The sequence below is a fragment of the Anomaloglossus baeobatrachus genome, chromosome 3, assembly GCF_048569485.1.
Source record: "Anomaloglossus baeobatrachus isolate aAnoBae1 chromosome 3, aAnoBae1.hap1, whole genome shotgun sequence".
Taxonomy (NCBI): domain Eukaryota; kingdom Metazoa; phylum Chordata; class Amphibia; order Anura; family Aromobatidae; genus Anomaloglossus; species Anomaloglossus baeobatrachus.
The window spans coordinates 630,644,159-630,668,813 of NC_134355.1; the positions used below are offsets into that span (position 1 = coordinate 630,644,159).

The following is a 24,655-nucleotide window of genomic DNA, read 5'->3' on the forward strand; positions in this document are numbered from 1 at the left end:
ACAAGGACAAAGAGTGCATCGGAGCGGCGCAGGGGCGCCGTGCGGGAAATGTAGATTCTGAGTGCTCTCACCAGATCTAACAATGTAAATTCTTCTCATACCGATGAACTGCATGAGGACAAAAAGAAGGCAAAGAGATATCCTGATTAAGATGAAAAGAGGATACCACCTTCTGGAGAAACTCCTGAATGGGGCGCAGCACTACCTTGTCCTGGTGGAAGACCAGGAAAGGAGCCTTGGATGACAGCGCTGCTAGCTCAGACACTCTCCGAAGAGATGTGATCGCTACCAGAAAAGCCACTTTCTGTGATAGTCTAGAAAGTGAAACCTCCCTCAGAGGCTCGAAGGGCGGCTTCTGGAGGGCAACTAGTACCCTGTTCAGATCCCATGGATCTAACGGCCGCTTGTACGGGGGTACAATATGACGAACCCCCTGCAGGAACGTGCGCACCCTAGGAAGTCGTGCTAGACGCTTTTGAAAAAAGACGGATAGCGCCGAGACTTGCCCTTTAAGGGAGCCGAGCGACAAACCTTTTTCTAACCCAGATTGCAGGAAAGAAAGAAAGGTAGACAATGCAAATGGCCAGGGAGACACTCCCTGAGCAGAGCACCAGGATAAGAATATCCTCCACGTTCTGTGGTAGATCTTAGCGGACGTGGGCTTCCTAGCCTGTCTCATGGTGGCAACGACCCCTTGGGATAATCCTGAAGACCCTAGGATCCAGGACTCAATGGCCACTTAGTCAGGTTCAAGGCCGCAGAATTCCGATGGAAAAACGGCCCTTGGGACAGTAAGTCTGGTCGGTCTGGTAGTGCCGACGGTTGGCCGACCGTGAGATGCCACAGATCCGGATACCACGCCCTCCTTGGCCAGTCTGGGGCGACGAGTATGACGCGGCTGCAGTCGGATCTGATCTTGCGTAGCACTCTGGGCAAGAGTGCCAGAGGTGGAAAAACATAAGGGAGCCGGAACTGCGACCAATCTTGCACTAAGGCGTCTGCCGCCAGAGCTCTGTGATCGCGAGACCGTGCTATGAAGGTTGGGACCTTGTTGTTGTGCCTGGACGCCATTAGGTCGACGTCCGGCCTTCCCCAGCGGCTACAGATTTCCTGAAACACGTCCGGGTGAAGGGACCATTCCCCTGCGTCCATGCCCTGGCGGCTGAGGAAGTCTGCTTCCCAGTTTTCTACGCCGGGGATGTGAACTGCGGATACGGTGGAGGCCGTGGCTTCCACCCACATCAGAATCCGCCGGACTTCCTGGAAGGCTTGCCGACTGCGTGTCCCTCCTTGGTGATTGATGTATGCCACCGCTGTGGAGTTGTCCGACTGAATTCGGATCTGCTTTCCTTCCAGCCACTGCTGGAAGGCTAGTAGGGCAAGATACCCTGCTCTGATTTCCAGAACATGGATCTGAAGGGTGGACTCCTGCTGAGTCCACGTACCCTGAGCCCTGTGGTGGAGAAAAACTGCTCCCCACCCTGACAGACTCGCGTCTGTCGTGACTACCGCCCAAGACGGTGGTAGGAAGGATCTTCCCTGTGATAATGTAAGCCCGCAAGGGTAGGGCCCTCTTCCCTCTGTACTAGTCTGTCTACTGTAACTTGTATACGTATTTTGTATGTAACCCCCTTATGTACAGCACCATGGAATTAATGGTGCTCTATAAATAAATAATAATAATAATAATAATAATAATGAGGTGGGAAGAGGCCACCATTGCAGAGAGTCCTTCTGTGAAAAGGATACTTTCCTGTTCAGGGATGTTGACTTCCCGTCCCATTGGCGGAGAATGTCCCAATAAGAGGACGCAGATGAAACTGCGCAAACGGAACCGTCCCATTGCCGCCACCAACTTCCCGAGGAAGTGCATGAGGCGTCTTAAGGAGTGCGACTGACCTTGACGGAGAGTCTGCACCCCAGTCTGTAGTGACCGCTGCTTGTCCAGCGGAAGCTTCACTAGCGCTGAGAGGGTATGAAACACCATGCCAAGATACGTTAGTGATTGGGTCGGTGACAGGTTTGACTTTGAGAAGTCGATGATCCACCCGAACGTCTGGAGAGTCTCCAGCGCAACATTCAGGCTGAGTTGGCATGCCTCTTGAGAGGGTGCCTTGACAAGTAGATCGTCCAAGTAAGGGATCACAGAGTGTCCCTGTGAGTGCAAGACTGCTACCACTGCCGCCATGACCTTGGTGAACACCCGTGGGGCTGTCGCCAGACCGAATGGCAGAGCTACGAACTGAAGATGGTCGTCTCCCATCACGAAACGTAGGACACATTGGTGCTCTGTAGCAATCGGCACGTGGAGATAAGCATCTTTGATGTCTATTGATGCTAGGAAATATCCTTGAGACATTGAGGCAATGACGGAGCGGAGGGTTTCATCCGGAACCGCCTGGCCTCCACGTGCTTGTTGAGCAGTTTTAGGTCCAGAACGGAACGGGAAGAGCCATCCTTTTTTGGCACCACAACCAGATTGGAGGAAAACCGTGTCTTGTTCCTGAAGAGGAACAGGGATTACCACTCCTTCTGCCTGCAGAAGAGCATCGGCTCGGTGGGGAGGTGGGGACGTTCTGAAGAATCGAGTCGGAGGACGAGAACAGAACCCTGTCCTGTGCACGTGGGCACAATGTCCCTCACCCACCGGTCTGTGACCTGTGGCAGCTAAATGTCGCAAAGGCGAGCGAGTCTGCCATCAACCGCGGATGCGGAGAGATGAGAGAGCTGAGAGTCATGAGGAGACCGCCTTGGTAGCGGTTCCTCCGGCTGCCTTCCTTGGGCGTGATTGAGCCCCCGGAAACTGAGCCCCTCTGAGGCTTTTCAGCTCTTTTGGACGAGGACAATTGGGACCTGCCCGAGCTTGGGAAGGACCGAAACCTCGACTGTCCTTCCAGGACAGCATTAATAGGGTAAGTCGCAATGCAGACATTGCGAGGTTACGGACGCCCCTGAGGCACAAATGTACATATGCTCAAGACCAGCTGTGCAAGAACAGCTGAAAAGCTTAGGGTGCCCATACGGCTGTAAATGCCGGAGCAACCGACACGCCGATAGCCTCAGACAGATTTCAACCAGAGTCCATCTGTCTGGCATCTTTAAGTGAAGTCCCATCTCCACTGCAACTATAGCTCTAGCCGCAAGCCTGGAGATTGGAGAATCCACCTTTGGACCCTGGGTCCCACGCTTGACCACGTCAGGGGGAAAAGGATAACGTGTATCCTTAATACGTTTGGAGAAAACGCTTATCTGGTAAGCGTGGTGTTCCTGGACTGCTTCTCTGAAGTCAGCGTGGCCAGAAAAATACTCAATCTACGTTTGAGCTACTGAAAAGGGACTTCTCCTGCTGTGAAGCTGACTCCTCCGCTGGGGGAGCTGAGGGAGAAAGATCCAACATTCCATTGATGGACGCTATAGGATCATTCCTTATGGCGTCACCATCCGGTGTATCCGGATTGAGAGCGTTGTCAGGATCAAATTCCTGATCAGCTACGTCTGCCCCATCATACAGAGAGCCTCCTGGGACCCCCCCCGGAGCACCGATTATATTCCCAATGAGGGTGGCCAGGGAGCAATGATCCAGATTGCCCATGGCCTGTCCGGACTGCAAGTCTCTATCCCATTGCAACTCCATCCCTGTCCTTGGACAGGGTTGACAGGTGGTTCCTTTGGCCACGTCTAGTAGAGACCCCGGCTGACCAAGTGCTCCAGGGGAGCATTGCACACAATGGGGTTCAGTGCCGTGGAACAGTATCACATGCAGTAAAAACAGCATCGAAAGCCTGAGTTGCTTATATGCTGCTGCCGACTAGCCATCTAGGACATAGCCAAGAATGGCGACCGTACAATGCAATGTATAGTATACCAGCATAAAGTACAATGAACACTGCAGCACATGCAATACAAGCAGCATAGAAGCCTGTGCCTTGTCACCCCTGCTTTTCTGCTGCTGTAGACTAGCCATCTAGGGGAATATAGCCCAGAATATCGACCATACAGTGCAATGTATAGCATACAAGCATAAGTACAAATGAACACTGCAACCCCTGCAATACAAGCAGCATAGAAAAAACCTGTGCCTCAGCACCCCTGCTTTTCTGCTGCTGTAATCTAGTCATTCTAGGCGAAAATAGCCCAGACTAGCGACCGTACAGTGCAGTGTATAGCATACAAGCATAAATACACATGAACACTTCAGTACATGCAATACAAGCAGCATAGAAAGCCTGTGCCTTAGCACCCCTGCTTTCCTGCTGCTGATGTGTCGCCATCTAAGAGGGCATATAGCCAAAAATAGCGACCTATGCAGTGTAAGCATAAAAATACCAATGGACAACTGCGGTATTTAGTGGGGTCAGCACTTCAGGTGCCGCTTACCGCCCGCCTATAAGCGGGTGTGTGGTCGCCCTAGTCCTGTGCCTGGTCGCCCAGAGTCCGATCTCTCAGTTCGGACTGCAGGAATGGCTGCCGGCGTCCTTCTCCAGCTCGTGTGAGTAGGGGGCGGGCCGTGGGCGTGCCCCCAAGTCAGAGCGGGAAACCGGCGTCCCACAGTGTCCAGTGAGAGGGCTGGAGCATGTAAATAAGGCTCCAGCCCTCGGCGCTGCTGATTGTACAGCGTCTCTCCCCTACCCTGATTGACAGGGTGGGGGCGGGAACGAAGCGGAGCTAGGCCGCAAAAGCCGGGGACTGGATTTATAAGCGCCGCCGCCGTAAAAGCGCGGTCGGCGCTAAGTCCCCGGCGCACTACAAGTCCCAGCCGCGCCGCCGCTCCCGGAGCGTCCGGCGCGGTAGTTCCCCATACATAAAGTCACTCAGCTAGGCTGTAGTGACTGTAACCCTTTACTGTCCCCGGCGCACTAGCACACCCAGCAAGTCTGGAGTGTGCTGTGCCTGTGTGTACGGGGACACAGAGTACCTGAATGGTGCAGGGCCATGTCCCTGAACGGTACCCAGCTCCGTATCCAGCAGGTTCAATGGGTCTGTGGATGGAGCCCGGCCTCAGGGCTTTGGGGCCGGTAAGATCCCACTTCCTCAGAGCCCCTCAGGGGGATGTGGAAGGAAAACAGCATGTGGGCTCCAGCCGCCGTACCAGCAATAGGTACCTCAACCTTACAAACCACAAGTGGGGTGAGAAGGGAGCATGCTGGGGGCCCTATATGGGCCCTCTTTTCTTCCATCCGATATAGTCAGCAGCTACTGCTGACTAAACAGTGGAGCTATGCGTGGATGTCTGACCTCCTTCGCACAAAGCAGAAAACTGGTGAGCCAGTGATCCCACTGGGGGTGTATAGCCAGAAGGGGAGGGGCCTTACACTTTTTAGTGTAATGCTTTGTGTGGCCTCCGGAGGCAGTAGCTATACACCCAATCGTCTGGGTCTCCCAATGGAGCGCCGAAGAAAAGGCCAATATCTTTGGAACCAGAAAGCAAAATACATATATATATATAAAAAAAATAAATAAATAAATAGAGAACCTGAATACTGAGCAAAAACTCGCTAGTCTGACCTAGTGACAAATCTGATCTACTGACAAGTCGTGTTTAAATAAGAGGTCACTTTCTGATGACACTTTGCCTAGTAAGACATGTACCATCCAAGACATCTTATTCCATTAATCCAAACATCACACGCGCGCGGCCGAGTACCACTGGCTACTACCAGCTCTGAGCTGATGGCACTAACCATTATCTTCCGATATTGAAGTTCCGACATACACTGTGTTCCAAATTATTATGCAAAAAATATTTTTTCATATTTTCCTAAATTAACTTTATGAATTGCAGTCATTGGTATTTTACAGTCATCTACTATTCGAGTATAATTTAAATGTTTTTGATCAAACTGCCTATGAGCACAGTATATATTTAAAAATGATAAACACTCAAAATGCATGTTCCAAATTATTATGCACAGCAGAGTTTTCAATATTTTTATTTTTATTTTGAAAAACAAAATGGTCAATTGTGAAATTCTAAGCATTATCAGATTATTACAAAATAAAAAACAGTTTTCAAGTCAAAACTTAATTCTAGGTGATGTTACATTTGCACATAGGACCCCTTGTTCGAAAGAAGCTTCTGAACTCTTGAATTTGTCAGTTTTTGGATGGTTTGTGCTTCAGTTGTTTTGCATGTGGACAGAATACCCTCCCAGAGGTGTTGCTTAGATGTGAACTGCCTCCAGCCATCATAGACACTCCTTTTGATGATGCTCCAGAGGTTCTCAATGGGGTTGAGGTCAGGGGAAGATGGTGGCCACACCATAAGTCTGTCCTCTTTTATGCCCATAGCAGCCAGAGATGCAGATGTGTTATTTGCAGCATGAGACTGTGCATTATCATGCATGAAAATGATCTTGCTGCGGAATGCATGGTTCTTCCTCCTGAACCATGGCAGGAAGTGCTCTTTTAGAAACTTCACATGGATTATGGAGTTCATCTTTACCCCTTCAGGGATCCTAAAGGGGCCGACAATCTCTCTCCCCATTATTCCAGCCCAAAACATTACTCCACCTCCTCCTTGTTGGTGCCTTAGCCGTGTTTTCATGGGGTGTCCATCAACCAGCCATCCTCCACTCCATTCATCTGGCCCATCGAGCGTTGCACGGCACTCATCGGTGAACAAAACAGTTTGGAAGTCAGTCTTCATGTATCGTTTGGCCCATTGGAGCAGTTTCTGCTTGTGCGCAGTGGATAGAGGTGGTCAACAGGATGGCTTATGCACAGCTGCAAACCTCTGAAGGACCCTGCATCTTGTTCGGGGGACATTGGAGGCACCAGCAGCTTCAAAAACTTGTCTGCTGCTATGACAAGGCATTTTAGCTGCTGCTCTTTTAACCTGATGCAATTGCCTGTTGGAAACAGTCCTCAATTTTTCCTTAGCACGCACACGCGTGTGCTGTGAATCAGCTACATACTTCTTGATTGTGCGATGATCACGATGAAGTATCTTGGCAATGGTGATTGTAGTCATGCCTTGACCTAAAAAACTCCACAATTAGTTGCTTCTCAGCAGCCGACACATCCTTTTCCTTTCCCATTTTGGCAAAAAATGTAGGCTGCTTAATAATGTGGAACATCCTTCTTAAGTAGTCTTGCCTTTATTTGGACACACCTTCCAAACTAATGTGCACAGGTATCTGCAATTGCTTTCAGAGATATAGAGAGCCCTGACACACATCACCAGCAATGACTTTACATGACAAACATAAAATTTCTAACCTTATCACTCAAACTCTTTTTGCATAATAATTTGGAACACAGTGTAATGTGTCTTTCATCTGCTACACTAAATTTCCTCTGCCAACCACTGTGTCTACAGCATTGCCCATTTCTTGTTGCTTATTCAAAAGACTATAACACACATCTTGAAATCCCAGTCTGATATTAAATATTTGCCTTGAAGACACTTTACTGATGCAGTATAACTATCCTGTGACTTGTTGCTGTGCTCCGTCTTGCCACAGAGTATGACCTGCGGCATGAAACAGTCTTCCCCAACCTCAACTTTATAGCATAGTTTGATTGCTCTTTACATAGTTTTATGCCTCCTTCACAGCTCTTTTTCAGTTATTGACTTTAACTTTGAGTTATTGCGCAAGTGCAGATGTAGGCGTGTGGCTAAGTGTGTGCGCAAGTGCAGATGTAGGCGCGTGGCTAGGTGTGTGCGCAAGTGCAGATGTAGGCGTGTGGCTAAGTGTGTGCGCAAGTGTAGATGTAGGCGCGTGGCTAAGTGTGTGCGCAAGTGCAGATGTAGGCGCGTGGCTAAGTGTGTGCGCAAGTGCAGATGTAGGCGCGTGGCTAGGTGTGTGCGCAAGTGCAGATGTAGGCGTGTGGCTAAGTGTGTGCGCAAGTGCAGATGTAGGCGTGTGGCTAAGTGTGTGCGCAAGTGCAGATGTAGGCGTGTGGCTAAGTGTGTGCGCAAGTGCAGATGTAGGCGCGTGGCTAGGTGTGTGCGCAAGTGCAGATGTAGGCGTGTGGCTAAGTGTGTGCGCAAGTGCAGATGTAGGCGTGTGGCTAAGTGTGTGCGCAAGTGCAGATGTAGGCGTGTGGCTAGGTGTGTGTGCGTTCAAGTGCAGGTGTGTGGCTAGGTGTGCACGCAAGTGCAGATGTAGGTGCGTGGCTAGGTATGTGCGCAAGTGCAGATGTAGGTGCGTGGCTAGGTGTGTGCGCAAGTGCAAATGTAGGCGCGTGGCTAGGTGTGTGCGCAAGAGCAGATGTAGGTGCGTGGATAGATGTGCGTGCAAATGTAGATGTAGGTGTATGACTAGGTGGGTGTGTGTGCGCGCGCAAGTGCAGATGTAGGCGTGTGGCTAGGTGTGTGCGCAAGTGCAGATGTAGGCGTGTGGCTAGGTGTGTGCGCAAGTGCAGAAGTAGGCGCGTGGCTAGATGTGTGCGCAAGTGCAAATGTAGGCGCGTGGCTAGGTGTGTGCGCAAGAGCAGATGTAGGCGTGTGGCTAAGTGTGTGCACAAGTGCAGATGTAGGCGTGTGGCTGGGTGTGTGCGCAAGAGCAGATGTAGGTGCGTGGCTAGGTGTGTGCGTAAGTGCAGATGTAGGTGCGTGGCTAGGTGTGCGCGCAAGTGCAGATGTAGGCGTGTGGCTAGGTGTGTGTGCAAAAGCAGATGTAGGTGCGTGGCTAGGTGTGTGCGCAAGTGCAGATGTAGGTGCGTGGTTAGGTGTGTTTGCAGTTATATGTGGTTATAGTTTTGAACCCAGAAGAGGAATTTTGGTTACTGAATCTCAAGAAATTTTATGAAATTAATAAAACTGCATGTTTGGACCAAAGAAGGTTGCCTGTGCGAATGCTACGTAATGCCTAACTGCGATTGTGAATCCCGACAGTCTGTGTAGATGTGTAAACACACGTGCAAAGGAATATGCGCGCGTGCGCAGGTGTGTATACACAACTTAATTGTTTCCTTTAAAAAGCACAGTTTATCCTGCAGTAAATAAAGCATGACTTGAAAAAAATTGCACTTTAGAAGTTAGACGATATATCGAATATTTGGTACGTTTCTGATATGTCTCGGGCCGAGACTTTCTGCGTGTAGAAGAGCGATGCTCACATCTGTGGTGCAGGCGGCATAGGACGTGCAGCCATTATTCCTAAGTACAATCAAGTATTAAAAAGACTAACAAAGATTCCTCGAAATCCAGGCACAATAATTCTATTATGTGTAATATTGGCAAAGACGACTGTGAGATGTGTTAATAAGTTATTAAAATGACTGACTGCTAAAACAATTTATATTCAATTTCCTGAAGCGGCGCTGTGGGGTGAGGGGGCAACCGGCAGAGAAACGTGCCGCTATTATCTGCAATGTCTCTGCGGGATCTGCTAAATAGTCCCGACTCCCCTCTCTTCTGTGTAATCTTCCGCTCGTGCTCATCACTACCTGCATGTATTCCTGATGTGCCGTGACACCAGCGATTACCTGACTGCACAACCGAGAAAAGCTCATTTTTTAATACATATGAATTTCTATGACCCAGATATCCAGTAATGAGAAGCCTGAGCGGGTTTTCCCATAATACAAACTGTCCAAAATTATTCACAGGAGAGATGATAAGAGTTGGACCTATGGGGCTCTGCAGGGAGTCACATGAACGGGGCTCCCGAAGACCCCAATGAGGAGTGGACACTACTGGTGAATTTACCACCTTCCCACTGCAGTGACCGTTCATTTTTTATTTTTACCTCCCTTTATTCTAAAAGTCATAACTTTATTTTTCTGCCAACATAGCTGTATAAGTGCTTTAAATATTTTTTATTTTTTTTGTAAGATGAGTTGCATTTTTGAAGGACACTTAATTTTACTATACAATGTACTGCAGAAAGGGGAAAAAAAAATAAAACAAATAAATAAAAACTGTTCTTGTCATGATTCCTCTGTGCAGAGCATCTTGCACACTTGGAGATGCTCTGCTGTGTTCTCCTGAGCTACTGAGCTGGCAGCTTCACGGTCCTGCTGTGCAGAGCATCTGGCAAACTAGGAGATGCTCTGCTGTGTTTTCCAGGGCTGGCAGGTTGTGACAGCGCTGGCTTCCATGCAGGTTCTGGGAGGTGATGATTGCTCGGGTGTTCCATCTTCCTGGTAATGCCTTTGCTTCTTAACTGAACATGCTCTCCCAGAACCTTGCCAGTCGTACATTCTGGTTCTGTAATTGTGCGGTTGACCTGTGTTTCTGCATGTCTTCTGATCTTTGTTTCTTGACTCCAGACAGTTATTTGACTCCTGTCTGCCCGCTCCCTGTTCCTGGCTTTGGACCTCGGACCGTTACCTGACCACGTCTCAGTTTTCTTCCAGAATCTATTACGTAACATCCTGGAATTCTGACCGTCGGATTGTGACCTGACTACACTTCTGTGTAATCCCTGTATCCATACGTGTCTTCCTGTTACCAGACCACCACTTGCCTGACTACTCTTCCGTCTCTACTATCCGTAAGTAGTGACTGACTTGCATTACAATTCAGACAGTTTTTGGCGTTGTTTTTCCAGCATTCATAGTACGGTAACAATGACCTGATGATATTCATTCTTAATTCTTTTTATATTTTACTAGTTAAAAAAAAAAAAAAAAAAAAGTTTAAATAAAAAAATAAAATACATCTTGCCTTACTGCAATTTTCTGAGCCCAGTAACTCTCACTCTTTCCCAGTGATGGACGTGTATGATGGCTTGTTTCTTGCATGCCAAGCTGACATTTTCATGGATAAAATTTTGGGGTAAATAAGATTTTTTTTTTTTACCTTTTTATTACATTTTATTTACGGGGGTGGGAAGTACACCAATACAAAAACAGCAATGCTGGAATTTCATGTTTGCTTCGCAAGCATTTATCTCATGGTTTCAATCAGTTCATATTTTGCTGGATTGGACTATTTGGCAAATGACGATTTATTTTTTTTTACTTATTTTAATTTCTTTTTTTGTATCACTGGGTGAAAGGGGATGATTTAAGCATTTATACTTTTGGTTATTCTTTTAAAATTTCTAAAAATAAAAAAATAAGATATAGATATAAAAATGTTTAAAATATATATTTCATCTGGCCAGCGCTTGCGCAGAACGGTGGAGGCAGAGGGGAAAGCGTGGGCACGAGATTATGGGCGGGTACTTGATGAAAATCACAGCGCCGCCCATAATCTCATGCCTGCGCAATCACGTCACCAGCGGTCACACTGTGCACAGTGCACAGTCCCGCTAGAGTGGCACGGCGCATGCGCGAGACCTCGGGCGCACTGGGCGGCGTCCTGAGGTATGAAATTGAGCGATGGGGGACGGCGTAAAGCAGCAGGAGGCAAGATAACGGACACCAGAAAGCCCGCCCCCGTGTACCATTAACAAGATTTGCATAGGAAAAGGTACCACTTTATAAAGTATTTATTTTGGTCTAAAAGGGAGCACAATAACACAGGAACCGTGCTAGAATGCAGACCACGAGCTGCAGAAGGGGAATCTTTTAGGTTTAGTGCAAAATTTCTGCTGACAGGTTCCCTTTAAACCCCGCTGCTGGACAGGAAATTAACTTTATTTCTCCCGGCAGTGTTCCGGTTTCAATCATGAGTGACTGACAGTCGGGTCTGATGAGCATCAGCCAGTGAGGAGGGGTGGTGACGCGGTTACAGCCACCGCTCTCCATACACACAGCAGTGACTGAACTTGAACCAGCCTCGCCTCCATGACTGAAACCAGAATGCTGCCAGAAGGTTCATTTTTTCCTGGCAGCGGGAATTAATGTACAGACGCCAAGTTGGTTCAGAATGCTATGAACTTACAGATATAGGGTTAATCTGCAGGTTAATAGCATTCTGAACCTGCCCGGTACCTGCACATTATATCCTGCTGCCGGGGAGGAAATTAACTTTATTCCTCCCGGCAGTGTTCTGGTTTCAGTCATGAGTAACTGACAGCCCGGTCTGATGATGAGCGTCAGTCAGTGGTGGTGCGGTTACAGCTGCCACTCTACATACACAGAGCATTGACTGAACTCTAACTGGCGCCGCCTCCATGACTGAATTCCGAATGCTGCCAGGAGGATTAAAGTTGAATTCCTTCTGGCATCGGGATTAATGTACAGGTTCAGAATGCCATTAAACTGCAGATAAACCCCATATCTACAAGTTAATAGGCTTTTTCCACATGACAGGTTCCCTTTAAACCATGGACATCATTTTTTTACTGAAACAAATGGATATGTAATTTCCTGCTGACCACTTCTAGGTCAGTGGGGGTCTAACTGCTAGAACCGTCATCAATAACTACAATGGTGCACTTTCCCCCAGATAAAATGGGGCGGAGGAAAAGGAGCTCGAATTGTTCTCTTTATGACTGTTGGAGAAGGTTGAATACAGCGCTCCATCAGACCCATAGATTAAGGGTATGTGCCCACAATCAGGACTCGCTGCATTCAGAACGCAGCGAGTCCTGACGGAGGGGGGGCCGCGCATTTCATCTGCAGGAGAACACAGGAGACCACAGCTGATCATACCCACAGTCAGGGTTCCGTACGCTGCGGTCTCTCGCTTGTGTTCTCCTTACATAGGACGCAGGCAATTCCGCAGCAAACAATTGACATGCTGCGGTCTGGAAAGCCGCTCCGCATGGTCAGTGTTTGCTGCGGAAAAAACAAGCATAGTGGGCAGTAGATTTCTAGAAATCCCATCCACTATGCTTGTGCTGTACAACACAGCGCTTTGGACGCAGCTACATCCACACCGCTGCAAATACTGATCGTGGGCACACACCCTTAGAATGAAGTCCACTGGCGATCCATTCTAACCAAGCCGATCCACATAGGTGATAAGCGGAATACCCCTTTAATCCAAGACCCCCATAATTATGTACCAATAATATTATCTATATAAAATAACACAAACAAAATAGTAAAAAAAGTATATAAAATATTACCTCCAAGCTGAGGAAGCCTCCGTCGTGGGCGGCAGTAACCTGCGGGGAGGGCTCAAACCATTCGCAGGATTTCCCCAGCAAGTTCTTTAAAGTTTTCACAGAGGACACGGTCAAAGACCCCGAGCAGCGAGCCAGAATCACAGCATTGTCCGCCCACCAATTCACATCAATCAGCGGATAATAGGACTCCTTATCTAGAGGAGGAAAGGGGACATCAATGCGTTAGGAGACACAGTAGGAGTCGTACAAAGCCCCGGATAAAGCATCATGGCAGAAGAAAACAACGGGCGACGTGTAATCAGCTTAGGGCTGTGTCATCTGGTATGTGCGGACCGGCTGATGCCAACAAATAACAATTCTTAACTTTCTATTCCCGGCTTTAACTTTTCAGAGATTTCATAATCTGCAAATTCAGAATTGTATCTGTTGGAGGGAACAAAGGCGAGGGAAGGCTGCACATTAAGGGCCGACACGCAGGAGTTTGCTTTCTGACCTTTTTGTTCAAATGTCTCTTATTAGTGATTCTAAATTAGGAAAACTCCAGCACCTTGGAAAAATAATGAGAAATCAAAATAAGAAAAAAGAATAAAAGCCTGGCTTTTAACCTAGAGAGGCGACCGTCTCTGCCAACAAGAGAAGACATTTTATCTAATGGTCGCCACTAGAGCCACCTAGAATTGGTCCTACATGGTTTGGGGTTTTTGGGGGGCAAATCACATTATTCTTGAAAGTTTTCCCAGAATAGGGGATAAGTTACTAATCATGGCGGGTCCAAAGGCTCAAGAAATCATGGAAATTGAGCATGCATCCTTCTGCTTTCATGGTCTATGGGACTGACAGAGATAGCAAAGAGTTGTATTTGGATATCTTCAGCAGTTCCATATATAATGAATTTGGAGGGGTGTACATGCACGATCTCCACTCTATTAAAGGGGTTGTCCACTACCACTCTTACTTGATGACATCCTCAACTCTTCTTTTGATTGAAAAGAATATGTCAGCAGGTTTTTGCTATGTAATCTGAAAGCAGCGTAATGTTTGAGCAAAGATCCTGGTTACCGCAATGTGTCACTTACTGGGCTGTGTTTCACTTGAACCAACATTTTATCAACAGGAGATAATCAATCATTTCAGGACTAGGTGTTTCATGCCTCTTAGTCCTTCCGCGCCACCAGCACTGATTAGTAGCTCTCTGTTACTATACAATGTATATAGAAAGCTGTGTTGTGTGCGGGTTATACACAGCTCAACAACTGAGCTCTGCTAGATCTGCAGCAGAGAAAACTGACGATCATGACGGCTGCAAGCAGTAAACTTAGTGACACGTTGCTAGAATAGGATTATCCTTGGCTACTGTTACGGTCGCGAGGGGCGCTGAGCATTCAGGAGTGGATCCACTGGGCCGTACACTGGAGTCCCCTGGAGGAGCTAACCAGTAATAAACCCATATACAGGGATTGTCTGGCGCAGCCCCAGGGGGCCTAAATGCACAACTGCCAGGAACCAGTGGAGGTTGGCTCTTATGGACTGGTATAGTCTCTTAATGTCCAGGGCTGATGTGCTCGGATGTGGCAGCACAGAGGTGGTTGTGAGCAGGGTCTAGGACAAGACACAGGTTAGGAACAGGAGACTGGTACTAGGACACAACAAGCAGAACTAGACACAGTAGCGTAATAGGACCTGAGAACTAGCAAGGCACTAATAGGCAATGTTGCTCAGGCGCCTCCCCTAAGGGGAGACACACTTAAATACCTTTAAGATAATGGGTGACCTCAGGAAACACTTCTGGGTAATGAGACGCCGGTCCTTCAAAAAAGGGGGCATGGCTGCGCGTGCACCCTACAGGCACTCACAGAAGGCCTGCGCATGGCCTGGAAGCAAGAGGAGGATGTGGCAGACCCCAGGGCAGATAAGGGGCACATGGAGCCGCCGAGCAGGTGAGGATAGCAGCGACCTAGCCGACGTCTGGGAGCAGGGTGGTGTGGGGGTGCTGCGCTGCGATTGGGCGCTACAGCTACATCATGTGGCTGTCAGATTACACAGCAAAAACCTGCTGACAGATTCTCTTTCACCAATATGGTGCAATGTCCTTGTGGCGTGACACATATATGACTTTGTGTCAGGTAGGTCGTCAGGTAAAAGGCGATCCTCACGTCTCTCATCATACAGCTACAGATGACCACCGTGGTCGATGGAACGGGACGAGCTAATCAGTTCATACCATCCTTAACTTCAGGTGTAAATAAGCCTCTGGCTCTAGCCGTGACTCCAAATTCTACTTATACATACTCCGCAACGACAGACAAGAGGCAGATTTCTAGCAGACATTTGTGCAGCATGTGCATGGATTTCTGCAACAAATCTGCTGCATGTGAACGCATTTAGAGGCAGATAACTAGCCTGAACTGGGAGATTACAGCATAAATAGTGTACAAAAGGTAAAAAAAAAAAAAAAGGTAAAAAGGTCATGTATGTCCTTTAGGTATTGGGCATGAGCCATTATTAAAACATCACAAAATGATCACATCCTTCACAGAATCCAATTTCGTCCGGGGTCAATACTGCTTTAAGAACTCAATTCTACAAGAAGTCAAAGTACTTAAATTGTAATTCACCTTTCATCTTTTTCCTTTTCTCCACCGAGCTCCTCCAATCAGGATTGATCTCATCATACTCCGGCTAAAATAGAGGAGAAAAAAAAGAAGAAGCGGTAAATGAAAGGAGACTGACAGTGGTGACTATAACATTGCGGGACGTAGAGACATCTCAGTGACGGAGACTCAGCCCAAAACAGATGTGATCAGGACCGTCACAGATGAGAATGCCGGAGATCGCCTGCCCATAGGAAATCAAGTCAAGAGTGCACGCAGAAATGACATGATGACATGGCCACCATCACAAACTACATAGTCACACAGTCTGATGAGCTGACGAAGCCTAATAATAAAGAAGAACAAATTGCACTTTCGGCCATCTTCATCCTCCTCCTAAGTCTGTGTTCATAACGTGTCCTACGTCATACACACTCTCCGGTCCTGCGCAGGCGCACTACAATACTATGACCTGCCCTTCTCAGTGCAGATTAAAATGTGCCTGCGCAGGAACTCAATGCTGGCGAGTGTGGATGACGTAGGACGCGTCATTCACCCTGGCTACAGAAAGATGACAAAAATGGCCGAAAGAGGCGGCGTCAGCACCGGACACACCCATTGACTAGAATCCACAGCAGCGCGACCGTTAGGTGAGTATTATAAAGTGGTTTTTTACATTCTACACAGCGGCCTGGGCTCTTATATACAGCATGTTAGAATGCTGTATATAAGAGTCCACTGGTGGTGGCCGCGGCTTATAGGCCGAAAAACTGGTGAAGACACTCAAATATACATTAGACAGTCGGTCGGCCCTGCCGAAATTGGTGAATTGGCCACACTTCATTCAATGTGTATGACCACCTTCACCAAAAGTCGCAAGGTGTGGCACATCAAGCCACTATTGATCTTTTATTCTTTTTAAACAAATTTTGGGGGACAGTAAAACGCCACCTTTAATTTTAATAGTTGAAATTTCTGATTGAAAGCTAAAAAGGAGCTGTCCAGTAAAAAACAGTTATTACCTATCCATAGAATAGCTAATAACCTGTTAATCAGAGGGTGTGCCACCACTGGGACCTGCACCAAGCGGAAGAAAGGAGAACTTTTATCCGAGTTATAAATGGAGTGACAATGCGGACGATCAATCGACGCTCCACTTACTCTAGATGGCTGCAGGAAGAAGCCAAGTGCATTACTCAGTAGCCCATTATGGAATCAATGCAGCATCCATCAAGTAGGATATGTTCCCCGCTCTGCAGACCGATGAGGGTCCCAGCTGTTGGACCCCAATTATCAATAAGTTTTCAGTTCTCTCTCATAACATTATTATACATACATTTCTTTTTTTTCTTAGTACACGGCCGACCCTTAGCCTACCACCCATAGTGTAGGACATCATTGGGGCATTAGGTATTATATAGGTTTATTTATTTTTTATTTTGCTTTATTTTTGGGCAGCAAAATTACCAAGAGACCATTTGATAGAAAAACACTAAATAATGGCACCTTAAAAGCGCACCAATCACCAGGATTTTCGTATATAACCTAAAGCCAGTGCTATACTGGCACTATCAGGCTGATTCTCTACATACCTGGAGTGGTCAGCTCGGATGTTTAGGTTTTGAAATCCAAGAAAGTAAAGTTTATAAAATCATCAGCTTCTTGAGTGACAGCAGCTGACAAACAGATAATATATTCATAGTTATCCCGTCCCCCTGTTAGAATTAGCATAAGTATTATACAATCGATTTAAAGGGAACCTATCAGGTAATTTATATGTTTTAACCTAGAAGAAGGGTGATGTGTGGCCTGGTAACCCCTTCCTACCCATCCCTGTGTTGTAATAGTGTGTAATGTGAATGTATAAAAATGTGTTTTATTACTTATGTGTACACTATGTAAATGAGAAGGGGCTCTAGCCCCGTGGGTGTCGCATCCCCCTGTGGGCGTTTTCACGCTTTCCATGAAATCATGACCCTGAGGGCATGATACCATAGATTTACTTGAGCTCCTGGAGATGCCACGCATGCGCACTTACCATTCCCGCAGCTTTGTTATCCGGGTGCTTGCTTTTCGTCTTCAGACACGCACTGCGCATGCTCAGAAGACTCCTGCGGTTCCGGTCATGCGTAGTGTGCGTCTGAAGACGAGAAGCAAAACACCCGGATAACAAGGCTGCGGGAATGGTAAGTGCGCATGCGCGGCATCTCCAGGAGCTGACGGTGATGTCGCTTAAGTAAATCCATGGTATCACGCCCACAGGGTCGTGATACCAAAGAAAACATGCACACGCCCACAGGGCAATGCACCGACAATGGGGCTAGAGCCCCTGCTCATTTACATAGGGTACGCATAAGTAATAAAACATTTTTATACATGCAAATTACACATTATTACAACACAGGGATGGGTAGGAAGGGGTTACTAGCACACACATCACACTACTAGGTTAGAACACATAAATTACCTAACAGGTTCCCTTTAATGTTTGACTTGCAGGACCTGTGTGAGGTCGAACCCATGTGACCAAAAGGGGCGGGGCCTCAGCCAACAGAAAAATGTTGCTTTCTGGTATCAGCTTTGTTGGCTGAGGCCCCGCCCTTTCTGGTCACTTAGGTATGACCTCACACAGGTCCTGCAAGTCAAATATTAAATCGATTGTATAATACTTATCCTTTTCTCCTGTTAGAATAACCATAAGTATGACTATCCACCCAGCTATTATCTGATCCTCAGCTGCTGTCACTCAAGAAGCTGGTGATTTTGTAAACTTTACTTTCTTGGATTTCAAAACCAATACATCCCAGCTTACCACTAAAGCCAGAATCACACTTGCTAGTGCCTCGCATGTAACTCGCGCGAGTGTCTCATGGTAGAACCCGGCTTGGCCGCACACTCCCATGACAGGAGCGGGTCGGTTGCATGTATCTCTATGCAGCTCAGACGCTCCTGTATGCATAGTGTGCGGCCATGCTGGGTACTACCATGAGAGACTCGCGCGAGTTACACGCGAGGCACTAGCAAGTGTGATTCTGGCCTAATGGTATGTATAGAATCAGTATGATAGTGCCAGTATAGCACTGGCTTTAGGTTATATAGGAAAATCCTGGTGATTGGCTCCCTTTAAGTGCATTATCACAGTTTAGACCAGCTTGTAGCAATACATAGAGACTCATGTGATGAAGGGGAGGGTAAGGCTGGGGCCACACGGGGACTACTGCGATCCACTTGCATGACACTCGGCTCGTGCTGGCAGTACAGCATGGCCGAGTGTCATGCGTGTGTCCTTGCAACTGAGGTCCGTTCGTGCGAGCAGACCTCAGCTGCGGGGGGCAGGCCGGCACTCAGGAGGGGAGGGAGGGATTTCTCTCCCTCTCTCCTCCGTAGCCGGCTATTGCCATTCTCGCACTGCACTAGCGGTAGACCGGTGTACCGCGAGTGCAGTGCGATTTTTCTCTCGCCCCATTCACTTGAATGGGTGCGAGAGAAAGAGTCTCGGATTACAATTGCAGCATGCTGCGATTGTTTTCTCGGTCCGATTAGGGCTGAGAAAATAATCGCTCATGTGTGCTGACACACAGGCTAGAATTGGTCCGAGGGGAATGCGATGTTTTATCGTACTCCACTCGCACTGTTTTTCTCAACGTGTGGCTTAGGCCTAAAGGAGCAAACAGCTCTCCATAGCCCAATGAGAGTGGGGGGGGTGTGAATCTGGGTCCAGGAGGGGGGTGCAGGACACCCATTATGCTTTTCTTCCTAACTCGCTGCTCATTTTTCTGCCAAGACCGCGCGCCCGTCGTGAGAAGACGTTTTATGTGAAAATATATAGAAGGTTTGATTATAAAGAGTTTGACAAATTGTACAAAAGGAAAACAAACTGTTATGGCAGAGACAAGAATTTTTAGTTAAATTGCTTTGCTGAGATCTTGGCAGCCTTGTGGCCACGCATGATTTAATCCTAATGAAAAAGACGAGAAGCACATTAATTTATCTCCATTTTAAATATGACTGTGCTCCTGTCTTATCACACCTCGATGATGAAAAGTGTGCGGGACAACAAAGTAGCAAAGTAATTACGAGTAATGGAAGAATTAGTGAGAGGCACCTGAAATACCCATATATTCAGGAGCAGATATCATCTCCCCTGAACACCTAAAGGCAATGTGTCAAGAAAATTACATACGGTTTAAACTGGGATTTTATGCTAAAAGGCAATTTCTGATTTTAAAAATACCCCTCGACCCCGACTGATGTTTATGTAAAACAAAAATTGTCCATTTCTCACCCTCCCTGGGTCCAGCATTGAGTCTCCTAAACTCGCAAGACCTGCTCTGTACAGAAGATTCTTTAGTTATTTACGGTCTTATTATTTACCGTATTTTTCGGACTATAAGACGCACCCTGGTTTTAGAGACGGAAAATCGGAAAATAAAATTTTAAGCAAAAAATATGGTCATGACACACTGTTATGGGGCGAGGATCTGCTGCTGACACTGTTAAGGGGGTAATGTCCCCAAATTCTCTACTAAGTTACCCCATCCTGGTAATGATCCTCCTGCCTTGTATATGAACCTCATCCTTGTATACATATGTCCCCCATCCTGCTATATACTGCCATCCTGGTATGTGCTCTCATTCTCTATATACCCCTTCCAGGCATCTGGCCGCATCCTGCTATATACCCCCATTCTGGCATATGGCCGCATCCTGTTATATACTCCCCCATCCTGACATATGGCCGCATCCTGCTATATACCCCATCCTGCTCATAATATACCCCATCCTGGTGTATGGCCGCATCCTGCTATCTACCCCCATCCTGGTATATGGCCCGCATCCTGTGGCACGCAAAAAAAAAATAAACGCTTATACTCACCTTTCCTCACTCCCTGCAGCATCGCTCCTCCTCCAGTCTGTGTCAGCAGCAGCGCCACTGAGTGGAGCTGGCCACGATCCCTGCAGCATCGCGATGTCCTCCTGTCTGTGCCAACGGCGGCTGCGTGTGGACACATGCGCACCGCTAGTCTCCATACACAGCCGCGGCCAGCACAGACAGGAGGACATCGCGATTCTACAGGGATCGTGGCCGGTGAGCGCACTGATTCACTGCACCCTGCGCTGATGATTATGCGTGGGGAGCAGTGAATACAGCCGCGCATGATCACTCCAGGCTGTAGTTGCCAGGGGTGATCATGCGGGCCAGCTGTTTACTATGCACATTCCCCCGCCCATCATCCCACCCACCTGTCAGCACTGGGTTCAGCGCTGAGGGATGATTGGCGGAATGATGGGAGTGCATATGAAATGAGCGGGCCCACGTGGTCACGGCAGGCACTGCTGCAGCCTGCTCGTGCCGCCGATGACCCGCTACACCGCAGCACCCTCATTCCCCGCAGCCATGCCCTACATTCAGACTATAAGATGCACCCACCACTTTCCCCCAACATTTGGAGGAAAAAGTGCGTCTTATAGTTCGAAAAATACGGTATGTTAAAGGGAACCTGTCCCCAGTTTTTTCCACTATTAAACTAGAAGTATCCTCTTCTGCAGCTCCTCATTCAATGAAGGTGCACCTTGTTTCTGACTAAACTTGTAGACCCCTGAAATAACTTTATAAAATCTGACCGCCAGGTATGCTAATTACCTTATCTAGTCAGATGGGCGTGATCATTTTCTGCTACTTTTCCTCCCTCTGGCCACGTTCGCCATCCTCCTTTCCTGATTGACAGGGATGGCGCCGCCAGCTTTTGAGATCGCCCGGCAGCCGGCTTTTGAGAACAAGCAGCTGATCGCCTGGCAGCCAGCTTTTGAGAGCGCTCAGTTGATCGCCCGGCAGCCGGCTTTTGAGAGCGCTCGGCTAATCGCCCGGCAGCCGGCTTTTGAGAACCATCAGCTGATCGCCCGGCAGCCGGCTTTTGAGAGCGCTCAGCTGATCGCCCGGCAGCCGGCTTTTGAGGGTGCTCAGCTGATCGCCCGGCAGCCGGCTTTTGAGGGCGCTCAGCTGATCGCCCGGCAGGCGGGTGATCAGCTGATCGTTCACAATAGTCTCCGCCGATAAAACTGTTTAAAAAAAAAAAAAAAAGCAGATTCCGTTGTTTTGTATGATCCGTTACATCCATTGTGCCACTATATGCAACACATCCGTTGCATCCGTCACACAACGCAATGCAATGGATGCCGTTCAACGCAAGTGTGAAAATAGCCTTAGAAGGACAGTCTGTAGACAATATGCAAAAAGGAGACTATGGGAGAGACCTACCAATTACCTGGAGGGGAGCAGTGAGAAGACTGCTGGGGCGGTATTGGATTAGTGCAGTCTCCGGTTATGGTCCCTGGCCGGGTCTATACACACACACACACACACACACACACACACACACACACACACACACACACACACACACACACACACACACACACACACACACCCCTCACAACTTTTGTAAATATGTTATTATATCTGTTCATGGGACATCACTGAGGATCTGACCCTTTCACACAATGTCTAATAGTCAGTGTGAGGCTTGTATAACAGTGTAAATTTGGTGCTCTCTAAATAACTCAACAATGTCTAAATCACCGGCAATAAAAATGAGTACACCCCTAAGGGAAACCGGCCAAATTGTGCCCATTTCAAAGTTTCATAGTTTTTAAGGTTGAAGGGAGACTCTAAGTCCATCTAATTCAACCCGTAGCCTAACATGTTGATCCAGAGGAAGGCAAAAAAAACCCCAATGTGTCAAATAAGCTCCAATGGGGAAAAAAATTCCTTCCTGACTCCACATCCGGCAATCAGACTAGTTCCCTGGATCAACACCCTGTCATAAAATCTAATATACATAACTGGTAATATTAAATTTTTTAAGAAAGGCGTCCAGGCTCTGCTTAAATGTTAGTAGTGAATCACTCATTACAACATCATGCGGCAGAGCGTTCCATAGACTCACTGCTCGTACAGTAAAGAATCCTCGTCTGTGATTATGATTAAACCTTCTTTCCTCAAGACGTAGCGGATGCCCCCGTGTTCCAGTCGCAGGCCTAGGTGTAAAAAGATCTTTGGAAAGGTCTCTGTACTGTCCCCTCATATATTTATACATTGTGATTAGATCCCCCTAAGCCTTCGTTTTTCCAGACTAAATAACCCCAAGTTTAATAACCTGTCTTGGTATTGCAGCCCACCAATTCCTCTAATAATCTAGGTCGCTCTTCTATCTACCTGTAAGATTATGCTATTTATAACCTTCTAAACCTTATTTGGTCTTGAAATACAAAATACTAGTGATGTATTGGAGTGTTCTTTTCTGTGTTTGTTTTCATGATTCCAGAATTTTTTCCTCAGAATTGAGCGATTCCATAATTTTTTCCCCCGTTTGGTCTTGAAAAGTAACCGTTACTGGCTAGCACATTATGTTTTCACGATTTTTTTTAGTGTTTCTTAAAGCCAGAAAGTTGCCATTTGAAATGACCTTAGTTTGGTGCCATGTCTGGGATCTGCTTTTTTAAACAAAAGTAAACAACTGAATGAACATCCTCAGAGCCAGGGGAGGCCAGAATTGTTGCCTGGGGTTGTAGATATGTGAGTGTGTGTATACAGTATAAGGCAGACAGACAGATAGATAGATAGATAGATAGATAGATAGACAGACAGACAGACAGACAGACAGACAGACAGACAGACATAGATAGATAGAGGGATAGATAGATAGATAGACAGACAGACAGACAGACAGACAGACAGACAGACAGACAGACAGACAGACAGACAGACAGACAGACAGACAGACAGACAGACATAGATAGATAGATAGATAGATAGATAGATAGCGATAAACGATAGATAGATGGATAGAGAAATAAATCAAGGCAGCAAAAGATTGATCTTCCACAGCGTTCATCCATCAAGTCGCCATGGCTCGAGATCGAGCTGAAAGCCGCTAAAAGAAATTAAGAAAACTGTAGATAACACAAGACTTTCCCTTCACAAAAGCTTTTTCATGGCAGGCTCACAAGGCCGCTATACAAACAAATGGGTCCTTTGATCCTACTGTCCACATGCACAACAGAAAGTAAAAAGGCTTAAATTGGACCTAGTGGCCAGTGTGAAAATTGCAGGATTGTTGTTTTACGCCACAAACTGATAAACACCCCACCCTCCCCTCCCCGCAGACATGAAACATCACTTATCCTTTGAATATATGATTTATGTTATGGGACAATAATCTTCAAACGGAACCTGGATAAACATATAGGTGGGATGATTTAGGAGAACAGGGGGTTGGACCCGATAGCTCTTGAGGTCCCTTCCAACTCTACCATTCTATGATTCTACAAATCTCTTTAAAATGGAATTTGTCACCAGGTTTTTGTTATGTAAGCTGAAACCAGCATGCTGCAAGGGTTAACAAAGAATTCAGGGCTACCCATCTTGTCAAGGTCTATTTGTCATGTTTGTTTAAGCAGCAGAACCTTTCTCATTGCTCAGACTGCAATGTCATGCGCAGGCCAGTCCGTCACTCCCCCTCCTATGATTGACACCTCACAGTCAATGTACAATCTCTATAGAGAGCTTGGTGTGGGTGGTGACAGCTGTCTGAGCTCTGCTGCATTGGCTAAACCTAAAAAGTCTGTGTCAGAACGTCTATACCCTGTAATCTAAGTTATACATCGTTGGATTCAAGATCTCTTTACCTATGTTAAACTGCTCTGAAAAAATCAAAAGCTTGCAGATTCCCTTTAAGGGTACTTTCACACTAGCGTTGTTTGGCAGCTGTCGCAATCCGCCGCTTTGGGAAACAGCGCAATCCGTTAACAGATGTGCGCCGTTTCCCATAGACTTATATTGACGACGCATTGTGGCGGATGGCCTTGCATTGTATCCGCTGGCCAACGCTGCGTTGCATCCGCCGGGCGGAAACAATGCAGCATGTAACGTTTTTCTGCGCTTCCCAGAGAGTCAAAAAAAAAAAGGAATGTGCAGGATTCCGTCGGCATCCGTCATTTTTATAATGGAATCCTATGGTGGCGGAATCCATCATTTGACGGATTCCTGTGACGGATCCGTCTTTACACAACTGAGCATGCTCAGTTGAGCAAATCTCTGAGAAAAAAAAAAGCTTGATTGGATTGTGTTGTTTTGCAGGATCCGTCACATCA

At 47.2% G+C, this 24,655-nt stretch overlaps 1 protein-coding gene across 1 annotated transcript in view; it reads right to left on the reverse strand.

Moving 5' to 3' along the window:
• The window catches only part of NBAS (NBAS subunit of NRZ tethering complex), a 1,027,824-nt gene that overhangs the window by 844,938 nt on the left and 158,231 nt on the right, over nucleotides 1–24,655 (reverse strand). Inside the window, 2 exon segments of the mRNA XM_075341124.1 lie at nucleotides 12,912–13,105; nucleotides 15,527–15,590. Coding sequence (XP_075197239.1) covers nucleotides 12,912–13,105; nucleotides 15,527–15,590 — 258 coding nt within the window.